The sequence below is a fragment of the Podarcis pityusensis genome (genome assembly GCF_964106645.2).
Source record: "Podarcis pityusensis genome assembly, chromosome: 3".
Taxonomy (NCBI): domain Eukaryota; kingdom Metazoa; phylum Chordata; class Lepidosauria; order Squamata; family Lacertidae; genus Podarcis; species Podarcis pityusensis.
Window position 1 is genome coordinate 87,079,369 of NC_138026.1, and position 25,570 is coordinate 87,104,938.

The 25,570-nt window shown below is 42.1% G+C and overlaps 1 protein-coding gene across 2 annotated transcripts in view; it reads right to left on the reverse strand.

Moving 5' to 3' along the window:
* Positions 1–720: 720 nt before the first annotated feature.
* MOCS1 (molybdenum cofactor synthesis 1) overlaps positions 721–25,570 on the reverse strand; it is a 39,572-nt gene continuing 14,722 nt past the window's right edge. The window contains exons 2-11 of one of the 2 annotated variants that reach the window (XM_081000174.1): positions 22,908–23,040; positions 21,405–21,572; positions 19,690–19,854; positions 15,451–15,512; positions 15,054–15,165; positions 14,180–14,295; positions 11,782–11,892; positions 10,803–10,923; positions 9,700–9,747; positions 721–4,049 (exon numbers count right to left, since the gene is read on the reverse strand). In XM_081000174.1, the coding sequence (XP_080856300.1) occupies positions 3,169–4,049; positions 9,700–9,747; positions 10,803–10,923; positions 11,782–11,892; positions 14,180–14,295; positions 15,054–15,165; positions 15,451–15,512; positions 19,690–19,854; positions 21,405–21,572; positions 22,908–23,040 (1,917 nt within the window). In that variant the 3' untranslated portion in view covers positions 721–3,168. Of the gene's footprint in view, positions 4,050–9,684; positions 9,748–10,802; positions 10,924–11,781; positions 11,893–14,179; positions 14,296–15,053; positions 15,166–15,450; positions 15,513–19,689; positions 19,855–21,404; positions 21,573–22,907; positions 23,041–25,570 lie in introns of both variants that reach the window. The other variant, XM_081000175.1, reaches the window with a different exon arrangement.

The window sequence follows — 25,570 nt, forward strand, 5'->3', positions numbered from 1 at the left end:
TATCAAATCCCAAGTCTTTGAAGTCAACTATCCAAGCTCACCCATTTGAAAACCTATTGTTAATTAACCCTCCCCTTACGTCATCAATCCCCCTTTCATGTTTATTTTGCCTGGTTTTAGACATCAAGCCTAATGGACAAGAAGATAGTTCCGGTTTATTGTTGACATGGTGTAAAACATTTTGAAACAATGAAATTAGGCATGGTGTGAAGAAAGCACATAGGGAGAAGTTTCCCACACTTTCTCATAATCCTAGGATCCAATGATGCTGAATGGCGGGAAATTCAGGCCAGACAAAAGGAAGTACTTCTTCACACAGCATACAGTTCAGATATGGAATTTGACATCACAAGATGTAGTGAGCGCCACCAACAATGAATAGAATATTAATAGCTAGCAGTCATGATGGCTATATATTACCTTCTGTAACAGAGGCAGCATGTTTCTGAACACCAGTTGCTTGGAAGTAACAGAAGAACGCCATTGCTCACAGTACGCTTGTGGGCTTCCCCCAGGCACATTTGGCCGGCCACTGAACTAGATGGACTTTCGGTTTAATCCAACAGAGCTGTTTGCATAAAAAAGTGGTTGTAAGTTTAAACTTTCTTGTTTCTAGTTTCTATGAAAGTTCCCATTCATTCCTAATGACCCCCCCCCACTGTTCAACATTTTATCCGTAAAGTAGACAGATATCTGAATAATGAAGACCACATACTCTCATTGTTTGCAATTGTTATTTATTAAAAGTGCAGTAGAGCAATAAAATAAAATCTCAGTGCTTCAGTAAATCTGTGCGTAAATCATTATATCCCAAGTACACCATTATCTAGAAAACATACCAAACTTGTACATAGATCCAAGAATCATATAGTGCTTGATTATGGCACACCGGAAAATGTGCTTAACAACTCACTTTAAATATAAAATGACCTCTTTTAAAAATGGATCAAAATTTTGCCAAACCCGTAAGCATGAAGCCCCATCTTTTCCCCTGCAGACAAACTTCAGGGGCAACTGTAACAAAACCACATCTGGGTACCCTGATTTCAATTATTGGACAGTTTTTCAGAAAGTAACACAAATGTATTCAGAACCAGCATTTGTAGCAAGTTTTCCGTTCGTGAGATAAAGTTAATTTTCCGTTCGTGAGATAAAGCCCTTTAAAAAGAAATCACGCCTATGCGTTTACAACTAGAAAGCGAAAACCCCCAAATGTACACTTTATATAGTTCAATTTTTAAAAAGAAAGAAAGGAACTCATTCACATTTGGTAGGTGGGAGCTGTATTATTGTCTCCATGTTGAGTATACAACTCGGTTTACTGTGTTATCTACATTAGCTTGCGTGCCAAATATTGCTGAAGGTGCAAAAGTCACGGAAACACATGGGAAACTTCTCTTTTGTTATCGACTTTAACTAGATTGGAGCAGTTTCCTAACATCCCTAGGCCAATGCCTTCCTGCAACGCCTGGTATATCAGAAGATCCATTGGAAAACATCTTCTTTTACACAAGTCACAGCTGTATTCCTGTGCTTTTTATTCTTTTCATGAGGCTATGTATAGGAGGCATTTACGGTGGACATGGCGGATTTTTGATGTTGTAAGACCCCATCCAAGGAAGGCATTTATTTTATGGTGCGGCAATCTTAGGTCAAAGAACGCAATTTAAAATTTCGAATGAGATTCCTGACACAATCTGAAAACGAAAAGCAGGTAAATTGCAGGACTGAAACAAATGTTCATATATCCTCAGAACAACCATGAAAGAAAGAAAGAGCAGCAGAAGTATTAAAAATGAAAAGTCAAGCTTTTAATCTGTAAGTTTTAAAAATGTCACTTCTGAAGTTTAATTGTCAAGGAGTTTGCAAAAAATAATAATAATAAACAGAATGATCATTGCTTTCCTAAAGACAAAAATGTGCACACACTGCTCTGTACACATGAGAGGGGGGCATGTGGTGAAGTTGGGGGTCAGTATGTGTAAGAAGGATGCATTTAAACATTAAGTCCTGCTGATAAAATTTTATGGCCAATAATGCTCAGAATGAGCTTTCCCAATTCCAGACACTTGGGTTTCATTAAAATCCTTACATCCTAACACCATCATCAACTGTATGTGGGGGAATTGGAAGACACTGTTTTCCTATATTTGTTGCCATTTTAGTGTGCTACTCACAGAGGATTCCATCATCTTGAACGCTACCTTGAAGAGCCTGGGGGATTTGGTGATCCAGCAGGTTCTATAGAAACAGGATGGAAATGTTTTGGAGCGGTGACAGAAATGTAGCCCAGTGACTGGATTTGGCACAAAGGAGTGTGTATCCCGAAACTGTATTCCTTCCAGTATCTTGCAGAAAAGAAACAAGCCTATAGCTTTAAAAAATAATAATTTTGATGAAGGGAGACCTATTTTCCAGAACATTTAACGACTGGAAGATAAATGGTAGCCATGTTCAGCACAATTCTGTTGTGAGAATTAAAATGCCCCATTAACATTCAACACCACTGGAAGCAAGAGTCTCACAGCATTACTGGGACTAATTTGAGTATTTAGCATCAGTTTTCTCAGTTGACAAACACCTGTTTTCCATTTTCAAGGATGAAATGTAGCCTATTCTCACCGTACTGAAGTGTTATTTGGCCAAAGTGGTAAAAAATAGTATATATTTTCCAGTGTTAGGCCCAAGTATTAAAAATCATTGTTCACTTGCTTGAAAATTCTAATCACTTTTTTTGTGTGTCTCTGCCTGAATTCCTAGTTCTGGATCATATTATTCTACACCAGTGGAAATCTTATTATGCATATGTTTTTAGTGCAGGTGCCAAAAGATGGACAGCCATGAATAGTGGGGACTGTAGCCTTGTACACAGAGAATAGTTAAGGTGCTCAGTACAGCTACACTTCAGGAAGCCAAAGAAACCCTAGGAAGATGAGAACTTCAACACTACTGCCAAGGAGACCATTTACTACATAGGCAGGCAAATGAGATGAACGATGTCTGTTTCATACAGGAAAGTCAAGTCATTTAAAACAGCTGCCAAGATGATCGATAACTCAAGTTGTGCTTTGTAATTCCCAGCTGCTAGATCTCCACGTCCTAGTATGTGATGGTGCTGCCTTTGATGACCGGCAAGTGATGCCTTGGTTCCGAAACTTTAGACCTACGTTAGCCTCTCTGGAAGTCTCCTCTTTGCCCTCCTTTCTTGCTGAGCAGTTTCACCTCCTCAATGACCATGTCGTGAGTAACTGCTTTGCACATATCATAGACGGTCAAGGCAGCTAGGCTGGCAGCGGTCAAGGCTTCCATTTCCACACCGGTTTTCCCATAGGTGCGACACAGAGCCTGAATCACCACTGCATGCCTCCTCTCATCGAGACTCAGGGAGACGTCCACCAGACTCAGTGGGACGTTGTGGCACAGTGGAATCAACTGGCTGGTCAGCTTGGCTCCCTGAATCCCGGCTATTTGGGCAACTGCTAGCACATCCCCCTTTTTCATTTGGTTCTGTTGCACCAAGGCAAATGCTTTCTCGCCCAGACGGACCACAGCACTGGCCACTGCAGTCCGTTCAGAATCCAGCTTCCTGCCCACATCCACCATGGAGGCACGACCCTCCTGGTCAATGTGGGTTAGACGATCTGAGGCACTAAGAAATTGGCCGCTGGGAAGAGGTCCCTGGTTCTTCTCCTCTGCTTCGCTCCTGGTCACCCCAGAGTGAATGCCTCTAATCATGTGAAAAGCCTGCTGAGGGATAGAAGTTCCTGTCCTAAGGCACTTTGCTGCCAAAGTTGAGCTCAAGTTCTTTTGGCAAATGCAATGGCTGCGGAGCTGAGCTTGCAAAATTCCTGCTGCAAGCTGTCCTGTTGAACAAGTTCCTGGCAAAGCATGATGTCCTATAAAGACATTTTTCTGGAATGTCTTCCCCATCTGTTTGGATAAACTTGCTCTTGGAGTCAGCCAGTGGCCAGTTCTGTGGCTCCCGTCATTTAAACAAGCTCGGTCCTGCAGGGCATCTTGGAGCAGTGGGAGCGACCATGAGGCTGCCTCTAGGGAAATAAAAAACACAGGGTTGTTAAGTTTGCTGGATGAGAGAAGCTACTAGGAATTTTACACAGAGTTCTATAACCCCCCACAAACCAAAGAGCGAAAGAGAAGAAAAAAATAAATTCATATTCTTCTAGATAATGCAATTTACTTAATTTGCCAGGCCAGTTATCAGTTATTAAAAAGCAGCTGCTTTCAGGTGCATGGAACTGTGTGCTGGCTTGCCCAAGCTGAGGCTCAAATCAAAGAAATCCACCAATCCAGATAGCCAAATTCTATCACAGAGCAGAATCATACTCCATGAGTGTTCTGCTCCAACATGGTATCATTGTGCAGAAACCTGTTGGATTTCTCAGAAGTTTTCTTCGCCCAAAATGGGCTTCCATTTTAATGCCTCGTTTGATGGCTGCTTTAAAGTTGTGAGTGCAGGGTTGAGCAAGACTTCATTGTTGTGAGGTGGCTGAAGGAGCTGTGTTTTTCTTTCCACTACTCCAGCACCCTGCAGTCTCCCTGGCTGCCAGCACTTCCTAATCTGAAAAAGCTCCATGGTAGAAGTGACCTCCTTGGGCTTTTGCTGAAGTGCAGGCAGCTGGACAGGCTGGTGTTTGCTGCTTCTGAAAAGCTACTAGTTTATTCCATATTCTAGAATCATCTAACTGAACACAAGAAGTGTGGAAAGAAATGCTGATTCATGGAATACTAGTGAGAATCTGCAGTGCAGGAATGAACAGGAACTAAATGGGTCTGTGGGGAAGGATGGAGAATGCAGAATGACATGCTCCCGTTTCTGTCTCTAAAAAGCTCCACATATATCAACTTTCAAGCAGATAATGGTGCCATTTTAAAACAATTTTCTTCATGGTCAAAAGGGCTATCAACATATTTAAAAAAGAATAAGTATGAGGATCCATGAGGAATCTAAAGGATGCACTGGACTGTGAATAAGAGGGCCAGCTTCTAATTTGTGCATGAACTCATGCACAAAACTAAGACTCCACTACTAAGCTTCAGCACACTGCAACTGAAAGGCACAGAGCACCTTTCCTTGTACTCAGCCATTTGAATGTACCCAAAGATGCTTTTGACTTTGTCTGAATAGCAATTGCAGCCCTCGAGAAACAAACAGGAGGGAAACCAGATGGCAAGAGGTCTAGAACATAGATGTCAACGTTTCCCTTTTTTAAAAGGGAAATTCCCTTATTCTGAATAGGATTCCTTGCAAGAAAAGGGAAAAGTTGACAGCTATGGTCTAGAAACCAAGGCCCATGAGGAATGATTGAAATAGCTGGGCATGTTTAGTCTGGAGGAGAGAAGGCTAACAGGAAACATGATAGCATGCACTCAAATGTCCGGAGGACTTGCCACTTAAAAGACGGAGCAGACTTGTTCTCTATTTCACACATCCAGAGGGAAATTCTGGAACTAGCAGATGAAAATTGCAGGGAAGGGATCTCCTTCTAAACATTAGGGGATGCTTCCCAATGGCAAGAACCTAGAGAGGTGATGGGCTCCCCGCTGGACATACTCCAGCAGAGGCTCTGTGTCTGGCAGAGATTCTGTAGTTGCAAGATTCCTGCCCTGAGCAAAGGGGCTTCACCCAATAACTTCAAATATCCCTTCTAAAATTGTTTGAGAAGCAGCTTGCTTGATGGCTAGAAGGCTGGTGGCCTGGGGGTGGGAAAGCTATCTGTGTAGCCCTCTATACTGTAGCCCACATAAATATATTCACCTACAAGATCACTCATGAGGCTGCTGGCTTTGTGGTCATGCGTATATTTAGGAACATAGGAAGCTGCCTCATGTCCACTCAATCGGTCCATCAAGTTCAATACTTTCTACACTGAGTTGCAGCAGCTATCCAGGTTTTCGGGCAGGGGACATTAGCAGCTGTACCTGGAGATGCTAGGGAACCAGAGATCTTCTGCAAGCAAAGCTGATATCTATCCCGGAGCTACAGCCCTTCCCCCAAACACACCCTTGGGATTCAGAAAGTGAGATGCCACACTGTCAAGCTCAAAGCAGTGTCTCATTAAACTGAGCTAAGAGTAAGTACGGTGAATTGTGGTGCCGTCATAGGCTTTTTTACAGTACGCTACTCCTGATGCAAAGCCGTTGCCTGCTCCTTCTTCCAAGTCCCTAGAATGGGAAAGGAAGCTGCAACGTAGACTTACTCCTTTTGGAGCAGTAGCCCAAACTTTAAGCGACTACGATAAAAAGCAGTCACTTGCTGTTGCCAGCTCTCGCTGTGTTAACAACAGACACGTCATGTTTGGAGCTTTGCTGCGGCAAGCTCAGATTCCCTCGCTGACACGCGTTACCTTTGCTCTGGCTGGGAGCTTTGCCAGGTTCAGTTCCAAGTCCACTGGGAACCAGCCCTCTCTGCCCTTCTCATTAATCCCTTGGCTGTGGCAATTCCAGTGTCCAGTGCCAAGGACCAAGTCAAAAGGAGCCTGTTAAACATAATGGCAGCAATTCTCTTTATGAGCAAGGGAGAGGGGGGGGAGGGATGTAAAGCAGTAGCCAAAGCTCTTTTTAATGATGTGTACCTTTAAGAAGTCTCAGCACACGCTTTTTTCCTGCTTCCCTGGGAAGCTTCTGTTCCCCCAGCAGTCCTATTTCATTTCCAGCAGCAGAGAGATGAGGCAAGGCTTGGTGCAGTTCAGCTCACAGACCAGCTATGTCTTTAAGATGAATCCTTACAAAGGATTCAAGGTCTTTTCATATAAGAGAATGTGTCCCTTCTTTTAGAAATGCTGGAGCACTCAGAGGCTCTAATTTTGGGGAGCAAAAACTCTCAATATCAGAAGAGCACTCCTGCAGCACAGCTGCCTTCCACCAGGAAAGCTCGTATCGCAAGGAATGCACCACTTTTTAACATGTTTGGTCCAACAGTACAGGGCTTGACCAGGAGTATAAAAAAGTAAAGGGACCCCTGACCGTTAGGTCCAGTCGTGGCCGACTCTGGGGTTGCAGCGCTCATCTCGCTTTATTGGCTGAGGGAGCCGGCATACAGCTTCCGGGTCATGTGGCCAGCATGACTAAGCTGCTTCTGGCAAACCAGAGCAGCGCACGGAAACACCGTTTACCTTCCCGCCGGAGCGGTACCTATTTATCTACTTGCACTTTGACGTGCTTTTGAACTGCTAGGTTGGCAGGAGCAGGGACCGAGTAACGGGAGCTCACCCCGTCGCGGCGATTCGAACCACAGACCTTCTGATCAGCAAGTCCTAGGCTCTGTGGTTTAACCCACAGCTTCAAAAAGATTGGAGAAGTGTATTTAGCAAGCACCATTTTCCTCACCGTGGATTTACAGCCAGTTGCCCCATAAATAAATGACGATGGATGTATTCATAGCCGGTTCCCCTGGACTGCAAATTCTCTACAAGATTCTGAATATCACTTCCTCCTCTCCCAACACAGACAAAGTAATTCAGAAGAAGAGGTTCCAAATACGTTTTGGAATGTTGCCAGCCAGAGGTTGGGGGTTAAAATTCCATCATGTTTGCCAGGGATCAAGAATGCTGAAAAAGTGATGGAAGATGCCTGCCACATGCTCAAATGATCTGTGGGAATTTCCTATAGGTGACGTGAGTAGGCAGTGCAATGGGAGTGGGGAAGTGGTTTTCAGCCAAGGGCTGCATTCCTTCATAGGCAGCTCGCTGGGGAGGGCATGCCAGGGGGCGGGGGAGGTGCAGAGGCAAAAGGTGGGTGGGGCTATGGATGTGATGCTTGCTTTTCTACAGTAGGCTACATTCTGGCCATGAAGAGCCAGAGGTTTCTCTCTCTTTCTCATACACACACACACACACACACACACACACATACACACACCCCTCTCTCCCAAATAAATAAGAGGAATCCTCACATTTCAAGGACACATTAAAGGAGATTGCAGGGCAGGGACCATGAGTGGGGAATGGCTTGAGGAGAGACCCAAGGGCCAGACAAAGACAGCTGGGGTCCACACCCCTGCAGTCCAGGATGCTCATTAACAAGCAGGGGGGAAATGGGGAAATATTAGTTAGGTGCCACCTGCAACCAAATACCAGGTGGAATTTGAAAGGGATAAGCCTGCCCTTCTCCATAGGTCTGGGATTAAACGTGAGGTTAAGCAAGCAATAGAGCCGGGCCTCCAACTAAACTGGACTCTCTCCTGTTCACTTGACAGCAAACCTATGCTATATGTGCACCAATATTCTGCTTTTTTTCCAGATGGCCTCTTTAAATTTCAAACAGCTTGAAATTTAGCGGCTAGCTTTCCATTTTATGTGACGGGAGAGGAGCTAACCACAATGGCCATCCTAGCAGTGGAAGGGGGGAAAGCATTGCCCTAGTACTTTGCAAGGGATAAGGCACAGTGAATATACATTCTATCATGGGCTGGGGAGTGTGCTTCCAGCTCTGCCTGGTTACAACTGCATATACATGCAGGAAGAGGAAGGAGCACAACATACAGATTAGGGAAATGAGGCGCTTAAAAAGACAGTGTCTGTGCTCTAGAATCCAGTGCTGCCAACTCACAGTTCCCATTGATGTCTATGCTATATAGATCTTATACTTCGCTTTTTGCAATTGCCAAACTCCCGCCCCCCCGCTCCCCGCCGGCACTCTCCTGCCAATGAGCCTATGTGAAGCAAGATGTCAAAGGGAAACAATGAGATCACTTAAAAAAACAACCGGTTAAAGCAGTGAAGGGAAGCATGGAAATATGCTAAGGCAGCAGAGCAGCACAACTAATTCTTTGCACAGCACTCAGTGGCAGTGGAGGCTACATTCCCTCAACACCTCCTTGGTGTGTTCTCCAACCACTTCCTTCTGCCTGTTTATATGCTATCTGACTTCGGGGGAACCATGCAATCAGCCTGAAGTCCAAATTAGGAGGCCCTTCTAGTCATTCTCCATATGCCTCGGCTAGCCTGTGTGTCATGACAAAGCTGGCTCAACTCTGGTCACAGAAACCAGACTGTTTGTACAGAGAATGCCAGTGGTTAGTTTTCCCGAGATGCTGAATGCACGCTTGTCAGACTCAATCCAGCTCTTAGCTGCGTAAACAGACTGTAGGCAGCCTGCCTGCCATTCCAAAGCCAGCTAGAGGGGTCCCATCTTTGCATCGAACTTCCTTCGCTCTCCCCAAAACGTCTTGTTGAATTACAGGCAAGTCCCCAAACCTATCTCAATAGAGCGCCAGTGGATGAATACTGGCTCACCACATAGTTCTCCCATGCTGTGGAAGTGCTGGTAGCTAATTGTTCCTGTTCCCAAGTTATCCGAATCCCAACTATGTAATTCTGGCAATGCGCCCAATTTTAAAGCAGCTGAGAAGAACACAGGGAGAATGAGATACCCCTTCACTATAAACTGCTTACCTACTGGCTATGGAGAGAAAAAGACAGGCAGCTCATAAACTCCCATGAGAGTGAATAAACAAGTTGTACACTCAGCAAAAGGTGGAAGTGAATGGCCAAGGAGATCACAAGAGTTTTTGCCAAGTAACATGCAATTTCTCCTTGTGAGCTGTTTTTAAAAGCTGTTTGTACACCTCTTTAAAAATTCAAACACACTTAGCCTAGGAAAAGACTGACTCTTTCCCCAAGGGGCAAATGTAAATACAGCATTGTGATATGGTTTATTACGTACTGCTTGGTCACCCACCAATGAGGATCATTGGTCTGTTCTTCATCTGGGAAATGTTGAACATGCCTGGGAATAAATAAAGAATAGATAGACAAGAATTAGAGGATGCTGAGAATTTTAAGTCATATTGGCTTTGTATTGTAAATGGAAACAATACTTGAAAAGTGCAAGGAATAGCATAGACATCTAGTTAGTCGGTCCCGATAAGGAAAAAGTATTCGGAAGCACAGAGATGAAGAATTCATCCCAATAAATGGGCTTCTTTAACACCCCCCTCAAGCGAAAAAGGAAACAGATTGAACCTCCTGAAGCAGAACTTATGTTAAACAGTTCCCATGGGAAATGGGCAGCCAGATTCCTGTAGCAAACTAGTGGAGAAGGATTGGGTTAGAAGGTAGACTGGCACAACAGGACCTGAAATGGCAGGGCTCTAGCAAAGCCAGACATGTGCCTCAGAATTATCAATGTTTCCCTACAGAGGTTCACCTTTGACCTCAGAAACAACTATAATAAGGTTTGGGTCTTCTGGCGGGACAATTCTGGATGATTCCTAGGGCTCTGGTGTCATTTCATTGACAATAAGACAATAAAAGGCATGAAGGTGTAAAAAACTTTGCTAAGAAAGGAAAATGGACCCCCTATTCCTGGTTAAATAGAGGTCACATATTGTTTCTTTTGACTCTGCCTGTCTACCACTCCAGGCTTCCAGATCCCTGGGTCAACAGTAGCATTTATTTGCCACCTACTAGGCAAATCGAGCAACTACTAAAACACAGGAAAATTCACGAATACAAATTTGCAACAATTGAAACTTTCACACTGTTACAACATAACCAGCTGTATTTGTGTTGCTACGTGGGACTAAAAATTAGGTGGAAAATGTGTGACCAGGTAAATAATGTGACCAGCAGCCGCTTAAATTGCACTTAACACTTTCAGCATAAAAACAGGATCCTCTCATGCTAAAAAAAAATAGTAGGACTGCAGGACAGACAGAAATAGATGGAGACATAGATAAAGTCCTATGGTCATATATTTTATTAGGCACTATGGCAATGCAATCGCTCTTAAATGAAGTGCACAATGCAGCCTATACAACTTGGAATCGTAAAACAAAATACCTGCATGTTGTTTCTTTTTCCTGCCAACAGCTGCCCCAATGATTTGAACCAATTCTTCTTCTGAGGCATTAGATCGTAAGTGATCTCGCAAGGACACTTCTGCGTTTCCAAAAAGGCACACCTGTAAAAAAAGGATGAGAGGAGAGAGAATCATATAAACCTGCTTGCCTGGATGCATCAACTCTGATGGCATGAAAACATCCTCAAAAGTTTTTTATCTCCAGATCCGTCTTTAATTATACTCTGCCCAAAAGTGAATCAGCTGTCCATTCCAACACTAAAACCCATGTGGGGATTGGTAGTCAAAGGGACATTTGAAGGCAATAACCATCACTTTCTCAACTGCAGAAAATTTTGGAAGGCGGGGATCAGGAAGCAAGGCTTTCACCGCTGGGTGGGAAGTGCCAATATTTAATTGAAAGCTAATTTTAAAAACACAACATGGAAACATAACGTGGCAGGAAGCGTTCTTCCTCCTAGCCCCCCACCCCCAATTCAGTCTGTGCAACATATGTCTGATTTGACAGATCAGGCAGAGTTCTGCAATGAAACTGGATACTGGCAAAGAAGAAAACCCACACCCTCCCAGTCACATTACCGAGAGTAGCATTCCTGCTGCCAATTTAAGAGGATTTAACATAAAAAACTACACAATGTGTTTATCTTCAGAGACTTCTCACCAATTAGTTTAACAGCTCAAATATGCTGCATTATGAAAACAAGGCAGTTTCTGCAACACTGAGAGCCAAGGAAAAAGACACAGTTGTTCTTTCCAACAGCAAAACAAAAATCTACAGTAGGATCCAACAGGGACTTTTATTTGATTTACCAGTTGAGTCTAACTAGGCAGCAATCATCCAATGACTTCTGGCCCCTTTTGGATGCAATGACAACTTTGTGCGCACTTGATGCAGGTAATATAATCATGTAAGCACTCTAACGGCCCAGATGAAGCTGGTGAATAACATCGTGCTCCTACCTTCAAGTTTCCATCAGCTGTGATCCTCAGTCGATTACAGGATCCACAGAAGTGTTCAGACATTGAGGTGATGAAGCTGACTTGTCCCTGAAAATGCGGCACCTTATATGCCTGTTGTGACCCAGGCATGGATTGAGAAAGAGAAAACAGAGAGAAAAGGTGAAGCACATCTCCGTTAATATCTTACTTAACTGGCTTCAGCATCGTCCTGTTCCAGTTAATGAAAACTGGAGTAAGAGATGCAGCGGCATAGCTAGCCGCTCAGGTGCTGGGTGCGGCATGCGCATCCTGCATTTGGGGGCAGGGCGCACTGCATGGAGCCTCTCTGCCGTCTCCCCTTCAGCTGTAGGGCAGCTGAAGAAGAGGCGGAGGGCAGACGCAAGTCCCACGCTGCCATTTTAGGCAGCGTGGAGCCTGCAGGCGGCAAGCCACCATGTCACTCCCAGGAGAGACGCGTGGCTTGGGCACACTGCAGGCCCCGCAGTAAGTGCCAGCCCCCGTGGTGTGGCGCCTAGTGCCAGCTGCGTTTCATTATGTTTGTTGACTGAACTAAAAGGTTTCATGAGCCCATTTTTTTAAAAAACCTCATATTTTTGTCATTTTCTCACACACCCTCCCCAGTGATGACACCCGGGGTGGCCTGCAGCCCCCGCACTCCCCTTCCTCCACCACTGAAGAGGTGAAGATACTGCACAGGCTAAATCCAAGATAAGTTGCCAGAAGGAAATCTAACTATGAACTGAAAAATTGTTCAGTACATATGTGTAAAACCGATGCTGAAAAATGAACAGTTCACTCTTCATGGCTGTATCACTCTTTCACTATGTATAGCCACATCTGATTAAGAGTAGCTGCCAGAATTATGGAGCTTCTTATCTTCATACCAAAATTTTCCTGCAAAATCTGGTTGTGCGAGTTTTGCTCCAATATGTATGCAAACGGAAGATTCCACAACAGATCGTTGGCGGCATTTCAGCAAAATGTGACGAGATGATGTTTACTTTAAAACTTGTTCAAAGGGACAAAGTTTGGTGTGGAAAGTAACCATCTGTAGATCATGTATAACAACTGGGCTTGGTCAAGTGTATAAATTCTGAAAAATCAGTTTCCATAATCTATACACATGTAAAGGCAACAAAATACATGCATAAAACTCACAATGTGTAATGGACATCATCAACAAAATGTTGATTTCCCAGCAAACCTACAAAGATTCCTGTGCGAAATCCCTTCCTGGAAATCCTTGAGGTTCATACTTTACGAATTGGAGCCTATGAAGCACTATTGCTATTAATAATTCTGATAGGATTTCTATTTTCTCCATGCTTGATTTCCACGTCTTAAAAAACATTTCACTTTTCTTCACTGCTACCTGGTTTTTGTTTTTCTTTGTAAATAATGTCTTATTAAATTTTCATTAATAATATTCCAATTAACAACAAATCAAATCATACTAAATCATAAATCATAACTCAAATAATAAATCCAATTATACATTTCAAATGAAAAGCCAATTAAACATTCCAAATCACATAATTTAAATGTGAGGTTTAGTAAGCAATAGAGCCAGGCCTCCAACTAAACTGGACTCTCTCCTGTTCACTTGTCAGCAAGCCTATGCTATATGTGCACCAATGTTTTGGTTTTTTTCAGACGGCCTCTTTAAATTTCAGACAGCTGGAAATATAGTGGCTAGCTTTCCATTTTATGTGAAAGGAGAGGAGTTAGCCACAATGGCCATCCTAGAAGTGGAAGGGAGGAAAGCATTGCTACCTGGTTTTAAGTATTTGGAAAAATGGAAAATAGTAACAAACCCCAAATACATTTAAAAATATAAAGACATAAATATAAAGAATATGAGCATATGCAATTATCACAGCATGATCTAAAAACAAATCACAAGTATTTTCCTTCATTGAAGTCATTGCCCTGGAAGACGTTTGTCACACATGAAGCAATCTTGAGGACGGCTTCACACATGGCTTTCCCAGACAGTTTCAAAATATGAGTTACATGTGGCAAGAATAGGCTCTTGCTATAGGTACACCATATGAACATGGTAGACTCACATGTACGCAGCTGCATCTATTCCTAAAACTTTTATAACTTTACAGGAAAAACATTATATTTACATATCCAAAGGAAAGAGTTAAGTCATTCTCTATCCTCCCACAGTCAGTTTCATTTTAGCGGGCAGACTCTCTCCTATATCATAATGCTTTAATCATGACTGTCACAACTGTTGAAAGTATGTGGGCAGGCATCTACCAGGACCATCGCAGCCATTTCAATTTTCCCTTCAAGAGCTAATTGCATTGGTGTTGACATAGCAGGCTTATAAGCAGCCCTGAACTTTGCAAAACTTCTGGGCTCCCTTTGATCCTACTGCATTAATCACCTTAGCAGTGCTAGAGGCTTCTTCACAAGGCACTTTTTCCAGCTCTGGCCATCTCTGCTTGATCGTATCGAGCATCTCCTTATAGCTCACCATTTTCCTGAAGTTCCACTTGTTGCCTAGAATGAGAGGAGAACCAATATTGCTGTGCAACATGCGCGGCAGTGAGAGTGCAACAGAAGGCTTATTTTCTGACGTGTTATTTTCTGTCTAGGATCACACAGAAAGACACAAAATAAAACATTCCCCAGAATGGAACGTGTCCAGAGGAGGGCAACCAAAATGGTCAAAGGCCTGGAAACGATGCCTTATGAGGAACGGCTAAGGGAGCTGGGCATGTTTAGCCTGGAGAATAGGAGGTTAAGGGGTGATATGATAGCCATGTTCAAATATATAAAAGGATGTCACATAGAGGAGGGAGAAAGGTTGTTTTCTGCTGCTCCAGAGAAGCAGACACGGAGCAATGGATCCAAACTACAAGAAAGAAGATTCCACCTAAACATTAGGAAGAACTTCCTGACAGTAAGAGCTGTTCGACAGTGGAATTTGCTGCCAAGGAGTGTGGTGGAGTCTCCTTCTTTGGAGGTCTTTAAGCAGAGGCTTGACAACCATATGTCAGGAGTGCTCTGATGGTGTTTCCTGCTTGGCAGGGGGTTGGACTCGATGGCCCTTGTGGTCTCTTCCAACTCTATGATTCTATGATTCTATGAATTTCATTTATCTCCTTTCCAAACAAGAAAGCTCTCAAGGCCACAGAAGCTGCAGACCCGTCCTCGGTTAACATCCCATCACCAACTTCGGGAAAAGTGGGAATTGCTCAATTCAGCATCATCCATTTTCTCAGCCAAAGTACAGCCAGGGGTGCTTAAATGCTCACCATCAAAGGGCATGTATTCTATGAAGCGCACATCCAGGGGCTGCTTCTCGGTCAGAGCCACGAAATCTACCAGCTCATCTTCATTAAGACCTCTCATAACTACACAGTTCACCTAGGAGGAAGGAAAAGCCAGCTAACTAAACTGAATATGTCAACATCATGCACATCACAGAATAAGTGGCGATCAATATAAAAGCTCAGAAGGATTATCACTGCAAAAGAACCATTTTTTCCATTACTTGTTTCTTTAAAGAAAACCCTAAAGTTGGGTATTAAGAATTTATTTCAGAACTCAATTATCTGGATGGAACCTCCACACTCAGTTGTGTTTCCCATTTTTTATTCAGCATCAGTGATACCAGCCAAAAACCTGTATCAAGAAGATAATAATTCTCACCTTAACAGGATCATACCCAAGTTCAAGGGCTTTTTGGATCCCTTCCATTACCTTATGGAAACCTAAAATATAAACAAAAATAAGCTCTGACACAGGACATAGAAAAGTATTTTTTTCTAAATATAAACACACATGCAATGCACACATTCATATACATATACTATACACATAAGATACACACTCTCACACACATATATATGGGGTTGTTTCTTAAAATATAAACTGAATTCAATAAAAAAATCAGTTAGAGTCAAACACATAACGTCTGTCTTCTGACATTAAAAACCCAATATTGGGAAACTATATGACTTTGATGTCAAGGGTAGCATAAAACTTCCCAATAGTTCACAATCTGTATTTTTGTGGCAGATTATGGTTGTTATCAAACAGCCAAATCAGTTACAGTGGTACCTCGGGTTAAGTACTTAATTTGTTCCGGAGGTCCATTCTTAACCTGAAACTGTTCTTAGCCTGAAGCACCACTTTAGCTAATGGGGCCTCCTGCTGCTGCTGCGCCGCCAGAGCACGATTTCTGTTCTCATACTGAAGCAAAGTTCTTAACCTGAAGCACTATTTCTGGGTTAGCGGAGTCTGTAACCTGAAGCGTATGTAACCCGAGGTACCACTGTACTTTCCATCTGATAGGGAAAGGCTGCTCTGCTCAGGTAATCAGCAGCTATCACTTCTGGCAAGTTTGGACACTGACCACACAAGTCATTTATGTTTGTTGAACAGATGCCCCTACTCACCCAGACATTTCCCAAACTGCTTTTGAAACTTTCCCAAGTTTTAAAAGCAGTTGTCGCATGCCATGGATCTTTCCTACCCTGAGCTCCTTTGGGAGAAAAGCTGGGGTAAATACATGGGCTGCTATTTGAAAATATAAGCTAAGCCCACACTGAGACCACAAAACCAACCTCCCAGGGCTGGTCAGGGGGACTGAGAGATGCTGTTCTCCCAAGAGATGAGAGCAATAGCACAGTGAAATGGCAAAGAAGCATGGCAAAATGTATACTAGCCTTTGCCAACCAGGTGCCCTCCAGATATTTTGGACTACAACTCCCATTAGCATATCTGATAGGAATTGTAGTCCAAAAACATATGGAGGGCACCAGGTTGGCAAAGACTGAGGTATAAGGTTCAAATAAACAAACTGGAATATCACATCAGTTGCCTGATGCCAAAAATGGTTTGTTGCTTCTGCTTCCTGTGACTAAGAAAACCTACGACATCGAATGTAAGGTTTATTTTGATAAAATAAGACTGCAAAAATAACATGGCGCCTGAAAGTATAACATATGGAGATAAACACTGAGGAGCTACTCTCAGGAACAAGACCCTTACGGAAAGGCTTAGAAAAAGGTCAGGAAAGAAAGGGGCCATTTGTATGACTTTAGGAAAGTCATAAGACAATTCAGAACCAAGTAATTGGAACACAAGCGATCAAGCGTTAAGGCAATCACAAACTAACATCTAGGCAATTCATACCAGCTCACTTGTTTTCCTAATGGGCATGTCAGGGATGATCTGCAAAGAGATAGCCTGACATCTGGACGGATCATTCCTCTGCAGAGAATAAGCTCAGTCAAGCTTGAATTTTCCTTCCCAGACATTCCACTGAGAGTGAGACGAAGGACCTAAGAGCAGTCCATCTGATCAGACCAGAGACCCATCAAGCCAAGCATCTTGTTCCTCACAGGAATCAAAACCTGATGCCTTTTGGGAAGCCCACAAGCATGGCATGGGGAAGTAGCCCTCTCCTGCTGCTGCCCCCCTAGTGACTGGTGTGTAGAGGCACACCGCTTCTGGTCCTGGAAATAGCATATAGCCATTCTGGCTATCAGCCATTAAGAGACTTTTCTGTTTCAACTGAATGTGTTTAAAGCCTCTTTCAGAGTTTGTGGCCATCACTACATCTTGTTCATTTAAAAATGTTTGGAAGAGGTTTGTCTCTGAGCTCAGCAGCCCCCATCATCTTAATGCCTTGCATGTTCACAGAAGGCATCGTCGCTGACCGAATCCGGTTACGTGACCAAACTATGAATCTCTGTCCAAAGCGTTGCTAAAGTCACAATTGCCTTGGGCATTACACCGAATAGGATGCACTGCACTGGATTTGCAGATTTCCATGTTGGTTTTAGCAGACCTACACAACTGTGCAATACGATTTCTATAATTTGATATGTTACCATATGTAGGTAAAGGTCAGCCTCTCACATCTCTGCAGAGATTCCCAAACATAGCACAATCCATATTTAGAAACGAAAAGGAAATGTACTAACATCTTGAACCTATTAAAGACACTTTTTATTGGATTTTTTTTAAAGTGTACATTTGATTAAAACGATATTGGGGCACCATCTAGTGGCTATGGAACCACATTTCATCTCTAAAGAACAGGCTGAAAACTGGAACAAGCTTGCCATTCAAAGTCTGGCTTCAGAGTTGTTGCGCATGTGACAGGCTCTGTTGAAGCAATATTATTCCTGTTTCCTGCCACTACTGCCAAATGGCTCAAATTGCCATTTGCTTCTTCTTCTTTTTCTAAGTTAAACCTTCCAAACTTATATCTGAAAAATCTGCTGTAATCACCCCACAGGAAAATATGCGAACATTACTTCTAGGCTTCTATCCCAATTTTGCAGGACCATTTAAGCCTCACAAAAAGGAGCACATTCTTGGCACCTTTGGGGGGGCAGGCAGGGGAATGCATTCATTTTTATTCAGTGCTGAGGCCCTACCATTATAATATGGGGGACAGAGGGTTTCTCACTTCTGTGACATAGCCCTGGAAAATAAGCCAACTGTATGATGTCTTGGCAAGCGTATTTTTGGGCCACGTGTGTGTGTTAGATTCTAGAATAGCCATCATCAAGTTGGGATTTATAACCAGCTAAAGTATTTTTTCTCAGAATAATTTAGTTTTATCGGCTAATAATAAAACACCCTGATATTCAACAATGGCATTTTATTATTTTATCAACGATGGCCTTGAACATCCAATTGATTGATTTAGGTTTGAGCAGAGAACAGCTGTTGACATTTCAACAAGTGGCTTTCCCCCCATTAGCAGTATTATAACGAGCCTTTTAAGGTACTGCATCTGCATTGAGGAAGCAATGGAAGGCATTCCACACTCCATGTTCTGTGGACCCATTATGAAAATGTGCAGAATATGTTCCTTGGTGCTTTATTCCTACAAGCATGAACACTGGTCAATTTCAGCAAAAGCACCTGAATTATGGCTAAGGCTGCTTCAAGATGCCAATAAACATATTTAATGCATATGTAGTTGATTGTAAATTGGATATTTGACATGTCATTAATTGATACCCCATACTAATGGGACTTGATTTTAATATTGGTTTTGGTTTCAGCTGCTATACTGTTACTGTTATGAACTACAGATGAAGCAACTGAACTGAACATCCTTATCTCATCTCAGTCTCGTTGACAATCCATCCCTTTTTCACCTCTTACTAAGACAACAACACACCTTGCCTTAGGTCTCTATATGTGTTCTCTTGACTTTCCACATCAATTCCATGTTTCCTGCTCTTGCCATTTAAGGCAGTCTTCTCCAACCTAATGCCCTCCAGATGTTTTGGACTAAAAGGGCTGATGGGATCTGTAGCATGAAAAACCTGGATGGCACTGAATTTGCAAAGTCATTTATAGTTCTCCTTGTTCTCTGCTCTTTGTGGGACTCTGCTTTACTGTGAGCTCCTTGGGGTCTTCTTTGCCATTCCTTCTTTAAGATGGAACTATTTGTCAAACTTTAGCCAACTATTTATCAAGCTACCTGCCATAACCCCCCTTTTCTTAAAATAAAAATCAGCAGAGTCTTTCTGAAACCACCAGTGTTCCACATTAAGGAATGCCAATTAACTACTTTTTACTATTGTTTTATAAAGCTCTTTCCTTTTTCCTTTTATCTCAATTTGCCCTGTCTAATGTAGATTACAAGCCTTCTCAGTTGTAGCATGCTGTCTCTGCTAAATAAGTAAAGTATGAGTCACACAAACAGCAAGCTATCTGATTATTAATTCCTGAATATTCGTCTCTATACAGTGGGCTGCAATAAAAAGGGAGTTCTGACTGTGAAAGAGATGGCAGAGATGGTCAGCCTTCGTTCCCCATTTGACATCATCTTGTAATCAGACAGAAACTATGCAGGATATAACAATGGAAATGCTAAAAAACATTATGGTGGAAATCACAGCAAGCGTCCAGGTATACCTTTTCGACGGACAATGAATTCAAATTTTGCTGGGACCAAGGTGTCCAAACTGATGTTAATGGCATTCAGGCCAGCCTCCTTTAACCGGGGCAACAATCTGGCCAAGTTAATGCCATTGGTCGTGACAGCAATGGTTTGCAACCCTTCTAGTTTGCGCATCTGAGCTGGGAAAACATAGTAAAGAAAAAGAATATTAACAAAAATAAGTAAGAATAAGTAACAACAGGTCAATGGGTATAAGACAAAACAAGGAACCCAGGGAGGGGGTGAAAACAACAGTCAAATGCTTGCACCACACATTTTTTAAAAAATTATTATTATTATTATTATTATTATTATTATTATTATTATTATATTTACTTTTATATCTATATTCATATTTTTATATTTATACCCCACCCCACTCTATTTGTCTTGCAAATGTAGCACTTGCAAAAAATAAATACAATAAGACTTTCAGACATTGGTTCTTATCACACACTACACTCTTAAATAAATATTTGGGAGTCAATTTTTGTACCCTAGTCTTCTTGGAAAGACAACAACAATTTACCACCTACATCCTGCTTATCACCCATGATCTTGGATGACACATAGGAAACTCTGTATTCCACATCAGATTGTTACTCCCATACTGCCCACCCTGACCAGCTGCAGCCCTCTAGGGCAAAACCTGGCCCTCCAGGTGTTTTGGGACTACAATTCCCATCATCCCTGACCACTGGTCCTGTTAGCTAGGGATGATGGGAGTTGTAGTCCAAAAACAGCTGGAGGGCCAAGTATGACCACCACTGCTCTAGGATCACAGGCAGTCTGCTCTCTGGTCCTTTAAACTGGAGATACTGGAGGGACTTAACCTGGGGCCTTCTGCATGCAAAGCTCAACCACCTTAGCTCCATTAGCCAAGGACATTTTAACTTTGGAGGAAAAACACACATAAAGTAAAACACAAACTGTGATGTAGGGTTTCAGTGCCTACATTGGTGGGACAACCACTGCACTGAAGAAAGTGGCTTGCACTTGACACTGCCATTGTACACACTTTTCCTATGCAGAAGTTATATCTATTAAGGATTAATATAACATGCAAAGTAAAACGAAGAAGGTGTAAAATGGAGTGTGTGCAAAAGATTTTGAAAGATGCCGTTTTCTTAGGAAGCAAATATTGCAGGAGACCTATTCTCACACACTCAGGTACCGTATTTTTCTCTCTATAAGACGCACCAGACCACAAGACGCACCTAGTTTTTGGAGGAGGAAAACAAGAAAAAAAAAATTTCTGAATCTCAGAAGCCAGAACAGCAAGAGGGATCGCTGTGCAGTGAAAGCAGCAATCCCTCTTGCTGTTCTGGCTTCTGGGATAGCTGTGCAGCCTACATTCACTCCATAAGACGCACACACATTTCCCCTTACTTTTTAGGAGGGAAAAAGTGAGTCTTATAGAGCAAAAAATACGGTATTTCATAATAGTCATACATTGCTAACTTTCAGAAATGTCTGAAGATGAGAAAAAGAAATCCACTGAGATACAAAAGAAGAGGACAAAGCTGACAGAACGGCTGTAATTCCATCCTTTTGTATACAGCAAAGCTCCTACAGATCTGCCTTATTTTTAAAGCACTGCGGGTAGCATCTTCCACACTGTTCTAAACCATGCTTTGTAAACAAGAGGATCCCATGAACATCGCATAACAAAACTATACGAGGAGCATACCTATGATGTCAATCACATCAGGCCGAATGAGAGGCTCTCCTCCGGTCAATCGGATCTTGTCCACACCTTCCTTCACAAAGAGCCTAGCGAGGGTGATTATCTCCTGGGTGCTCAGCAGTTCAGATTTTGGAGTGAGCTGAACTCCCTCCTCTGGCATACAGTACTGACCTGAAACATGCCGCAAATGAACAAAAAGCAAAAAACAAAACAAAACAAAAAACAGACAAAGGTAACTATTGCTAAATAAACAGGAAGAATAAAATAGAACTGAAAGAAAGAAAAGTGTTTTGTGAAGCAATGCTTCGCAGGAGATCCCTATTCCATGACCCAAGCTGCCCATTGTGGTTGCCACTTACATGTATTAACTGCCGCAAAATAATAGTCAGCAAAATCGAAAGCAACACGATGGCCAGAAACAATTACAGTACAGTGGTACCTCAGGTTACATACGCTTCAGGTTACATATGCTTCAGGTTACAGACTCTGCTAACCCAGAAATAGTGCTCCAGGTTAAGAACTTTGCTTCAGGATGAGAACAGAAATCGTGCTCCGGCGGCGCGGCAGCAGCAGGAGGCCCCATTAGCTAAAGTGGTGCTTCAGGTTAAGAACAGTTTCAGGTTAAGTATGGACCTTCGGAACGAATTAAGTACTTAACCCGAGGTACCACTGTATAGAAAACTTTATGGAAAAATGCAAAACATCAAAACTATCAAACTAAAGTCTCTGAAAGTCCTTGAATAAGTCACGGTGCCAGACTTTACCCGGCGGAGACCAAGCTTGTAAAGCTTTGTATAATCGGCAAATGTCCAATTCTGATGTCCAACTCTGAACTCTGCTGAACAGTGTTTCCGATAGCAACTACTGTTTCGTTCCGTTCTTCACCAGCCAATTAGTTCAACAAAAACTCGTAAGTAGAAAGATGTGTAATTTCTTCATTAACCAATCTTTTTCCCAAACAGATATAATATCCATGAGAATGAAAAATACTCTGGAACAGTGCTCATGCGATTATGTAGTCACTGTCGAACAGTGACTACATAATCGCATGAGTTTATAGAGAGATTTTATAGAGACTTTAGTTTGATAGTTTTGATGTTTTGCATTATTCCATTAAGTTTTCTATACTGTAATTGTTTCTGGCCATTGTGTTGCTTTTGATTTTGCTGAGTCATATTTTGCAACACAGGGGTTTGTTTGTTTGTTTATGCAAAATAATAGTCGACAACACTAAAGTGGTTCTGGGGTGGCAACCCTGCTGCTATAAGTAATGTATGTAAGAAGAGTCCAACTATGCTGAAGACATGCCCGGTAAAACTACCTCATGAAAACACATCTTCAGGAACATGATCCTATTCCAGCGAAGGGGAACCCGCAGCTCTCCAGAACTTGCTGGAATACAACTCCCATCATGCCTGAGCAGAAGCTGTGCTGGCTGGGGTTGATGGGAGCTGGAGTCAAACAATACTGCCCCACTCGCATCCTATTCAAACTTAAGGGACTTACACCTGAGGTTGCATTTCTCAGTCAAGGAGATCCTTAAGTAGTTATGCTGGCGACCAAAGCCATCCGTCAAGAATGCAGAGAATGGGGCAGCGTGTTCAGCTAGGAATCCTTTTCTTCTTGCACTTGTAATTTCCTGAGTTACAAACAAAATTACTTTCACAATTAATATAGATACGTTCAGGAAAACAACAAATTGACAATTTTGACTCTTAGGGGTGAGAGAGTGAAGTCAGGTACTTTTCTGTCCAGACTGCTTAAGGTACCTGCATTTTAAGAGTCAGGCTGTCTATGTGATTGTACACACCAAAGATAAAAGATCTAAACAAGATGCAGTTGTTGATAATATAGCAAACTGTGCAGCCAGGGGAGATTGTTCTTGCTTTGAAAGGAACAATATATGCCCTCAATCTTTTCAAAATGACTGTGCTCAGCCAACAATATATTGAACATGCCTGTACTTGAAAAAGCAAACTGAATTCAAGATGCAAACAGTCCCCAAAACCAACTAAGGGACAATGAAAGAATGTAAGCGTGTCTTAGGCTGTAATAAATATTACGCACACATACCCATAAGTAAGCCTTACTGACACAGTTAAGGGGAAAACCCTAAAGACATTCTAAGAAGGACTTGGTATGCTCAGTAGCTACAGAATGCTGAATTTCTTGATTTTGGGGAGAAGGTCTGACAGAAAACAAAGGGAAGGGTTGGATGGCCACCTGTCACTGATGCTTTAGTTGAGATTCCTGCATTGCAGGTGATTTGACTAGATGACCCTCGGGGTTCCTCCCAACTCTACGATTCTATGACTAACTGGAACACTTAACAAGAACACTGAACACTTCATTAAATTAGGTCCCACATGCTATGCTGGGTACCAGTCACCACCATCCATCACTCCCATGTTAGACAAGATCATAACATTGCTGGATTTATAAATACTTAAAATATTTTCGCTTATCTAGATAAAGGCAGAAGAAACCGGGAATATAAAACCCTCTATGCTCTTCATAGCAAGGAACAGTTATCCTCTGTTCAAAGGGTATTTGTATTCAGAAAGGAAACATTTTAGCTCTGACAGCATGAGAAGCAAGAGGGGACAGCAAGGAATTAATTAATTAATTAATGTGGTCATTTTGATTTACTGGCAGCTGTTTGGTTTACTACAACATGCTTAGCAAAGCAATTAAAAACAACCCAAAATTAATCGTTATATAATCTCCCACTCAGCTATTGGGCAATCAGCTTTAGCTTTTTTACTAGCACAGGTTATTAAAGACAAACATCTTCCAGAGAAGAGCAGACTGAAAAGAGAAGCTGTTTTAAATGAGGCAAACGTTTTGGAAACCTAGCAACAGACTAAAAATCCTAGGTACATACAAAACTATTTGGGTTAGTCCAAGTGTGTTTGTTTGAATTTCCAAATACATCTGCATCTGAATTTATTTTTAAAAAATCTTCTATAAACGCCTATGTTTTAAAACCTCCAATGCTGCAGAAGTGAAAAAGAGATAAATGAATAAAAATGTTATTTCATTATTATTAAACTATATTAGTATGTAACCTACATTCATTACTTGTAGCCCAAGCTGTCTGTTCATATACTACTCAACCAGCTTCCAACCGTCCGGTCATTATACTTTCCGTGTTTCCTTAACCTTACCGTCAATGTAGCAATTGCCTCATGCCCCCATATATTTTTTTCCTTTCAATTGCTATATTCCAAATAATGGGAGTCATTCCACCAAGTCTCAGCTAGACATACAAGCTGAAATGATCTTCCTCTGCTAACAGTTCATCTCATGGAATCCCCAGACCCTGCACATTAGTGCTAAATGTTCCTCCCAAAGGAATTCAGCATGGCAATTGTTCTGTCAGAATAAGCTTTTCAACTTCCCAGACAGAACGATGCCTCCTTCCCTCCGAGCACTATTTTGGGGGTTCTCCTGACAACTCCAAGCCAATTTTAAGGGGCATGCAGGAAAAGGAGAAGAAGTCCATTGCACAAGTGGAAGTCCTTACACAGGTTTCACTAGCTGAATCTTGTACAATGAGACCACATTAACATGTAACCTGTGAACTGTACCCTAGGAAATGTTAAAAATTCAAACTCCATCTCATTTAGGAACTGCAGAGCATTATCCTCTTCAAATTGAAATTATAGAAGCATTTTTTAAATAATAGGCTAGTACCAGAAAACATGTTAGCCCTTGAACTGCAAAATGCTGTTTTCTTGGCACTGTCCCTTTGAAAAGTTCCTCTGAGTTCTAAAACCTTTATCCCAAGTCAAATAAGTGTTTTCATGTTACCAATTGAAATTTGTGAAGGAGGTAATTACAAGCTCAATTTGTCTCCCATTAATGCAGTATTCTGGACTGGCATTTAATAGCATCCTACAATTAAAAACCCTCAGTTATTGCCACATGCTCTGCAAATAATTTCTTGCTTTGAACTGAAACCTATTCAGGAAAGATGGCACACTACTTTTCCATACCTCTCCCTCCACTAACACACCTCAGTGGCGAGAAAAAAACCTTCTTATTTCTCAGCTGTCATTCAGCGAATCAGTATTACTTTTCTTTAGAATATCTACAGTTATGCCTGATTTTCAGTGACAGGTATTACGTTCCTATCCATCAAACACTTTTCTTTCCGAAATCTTGAA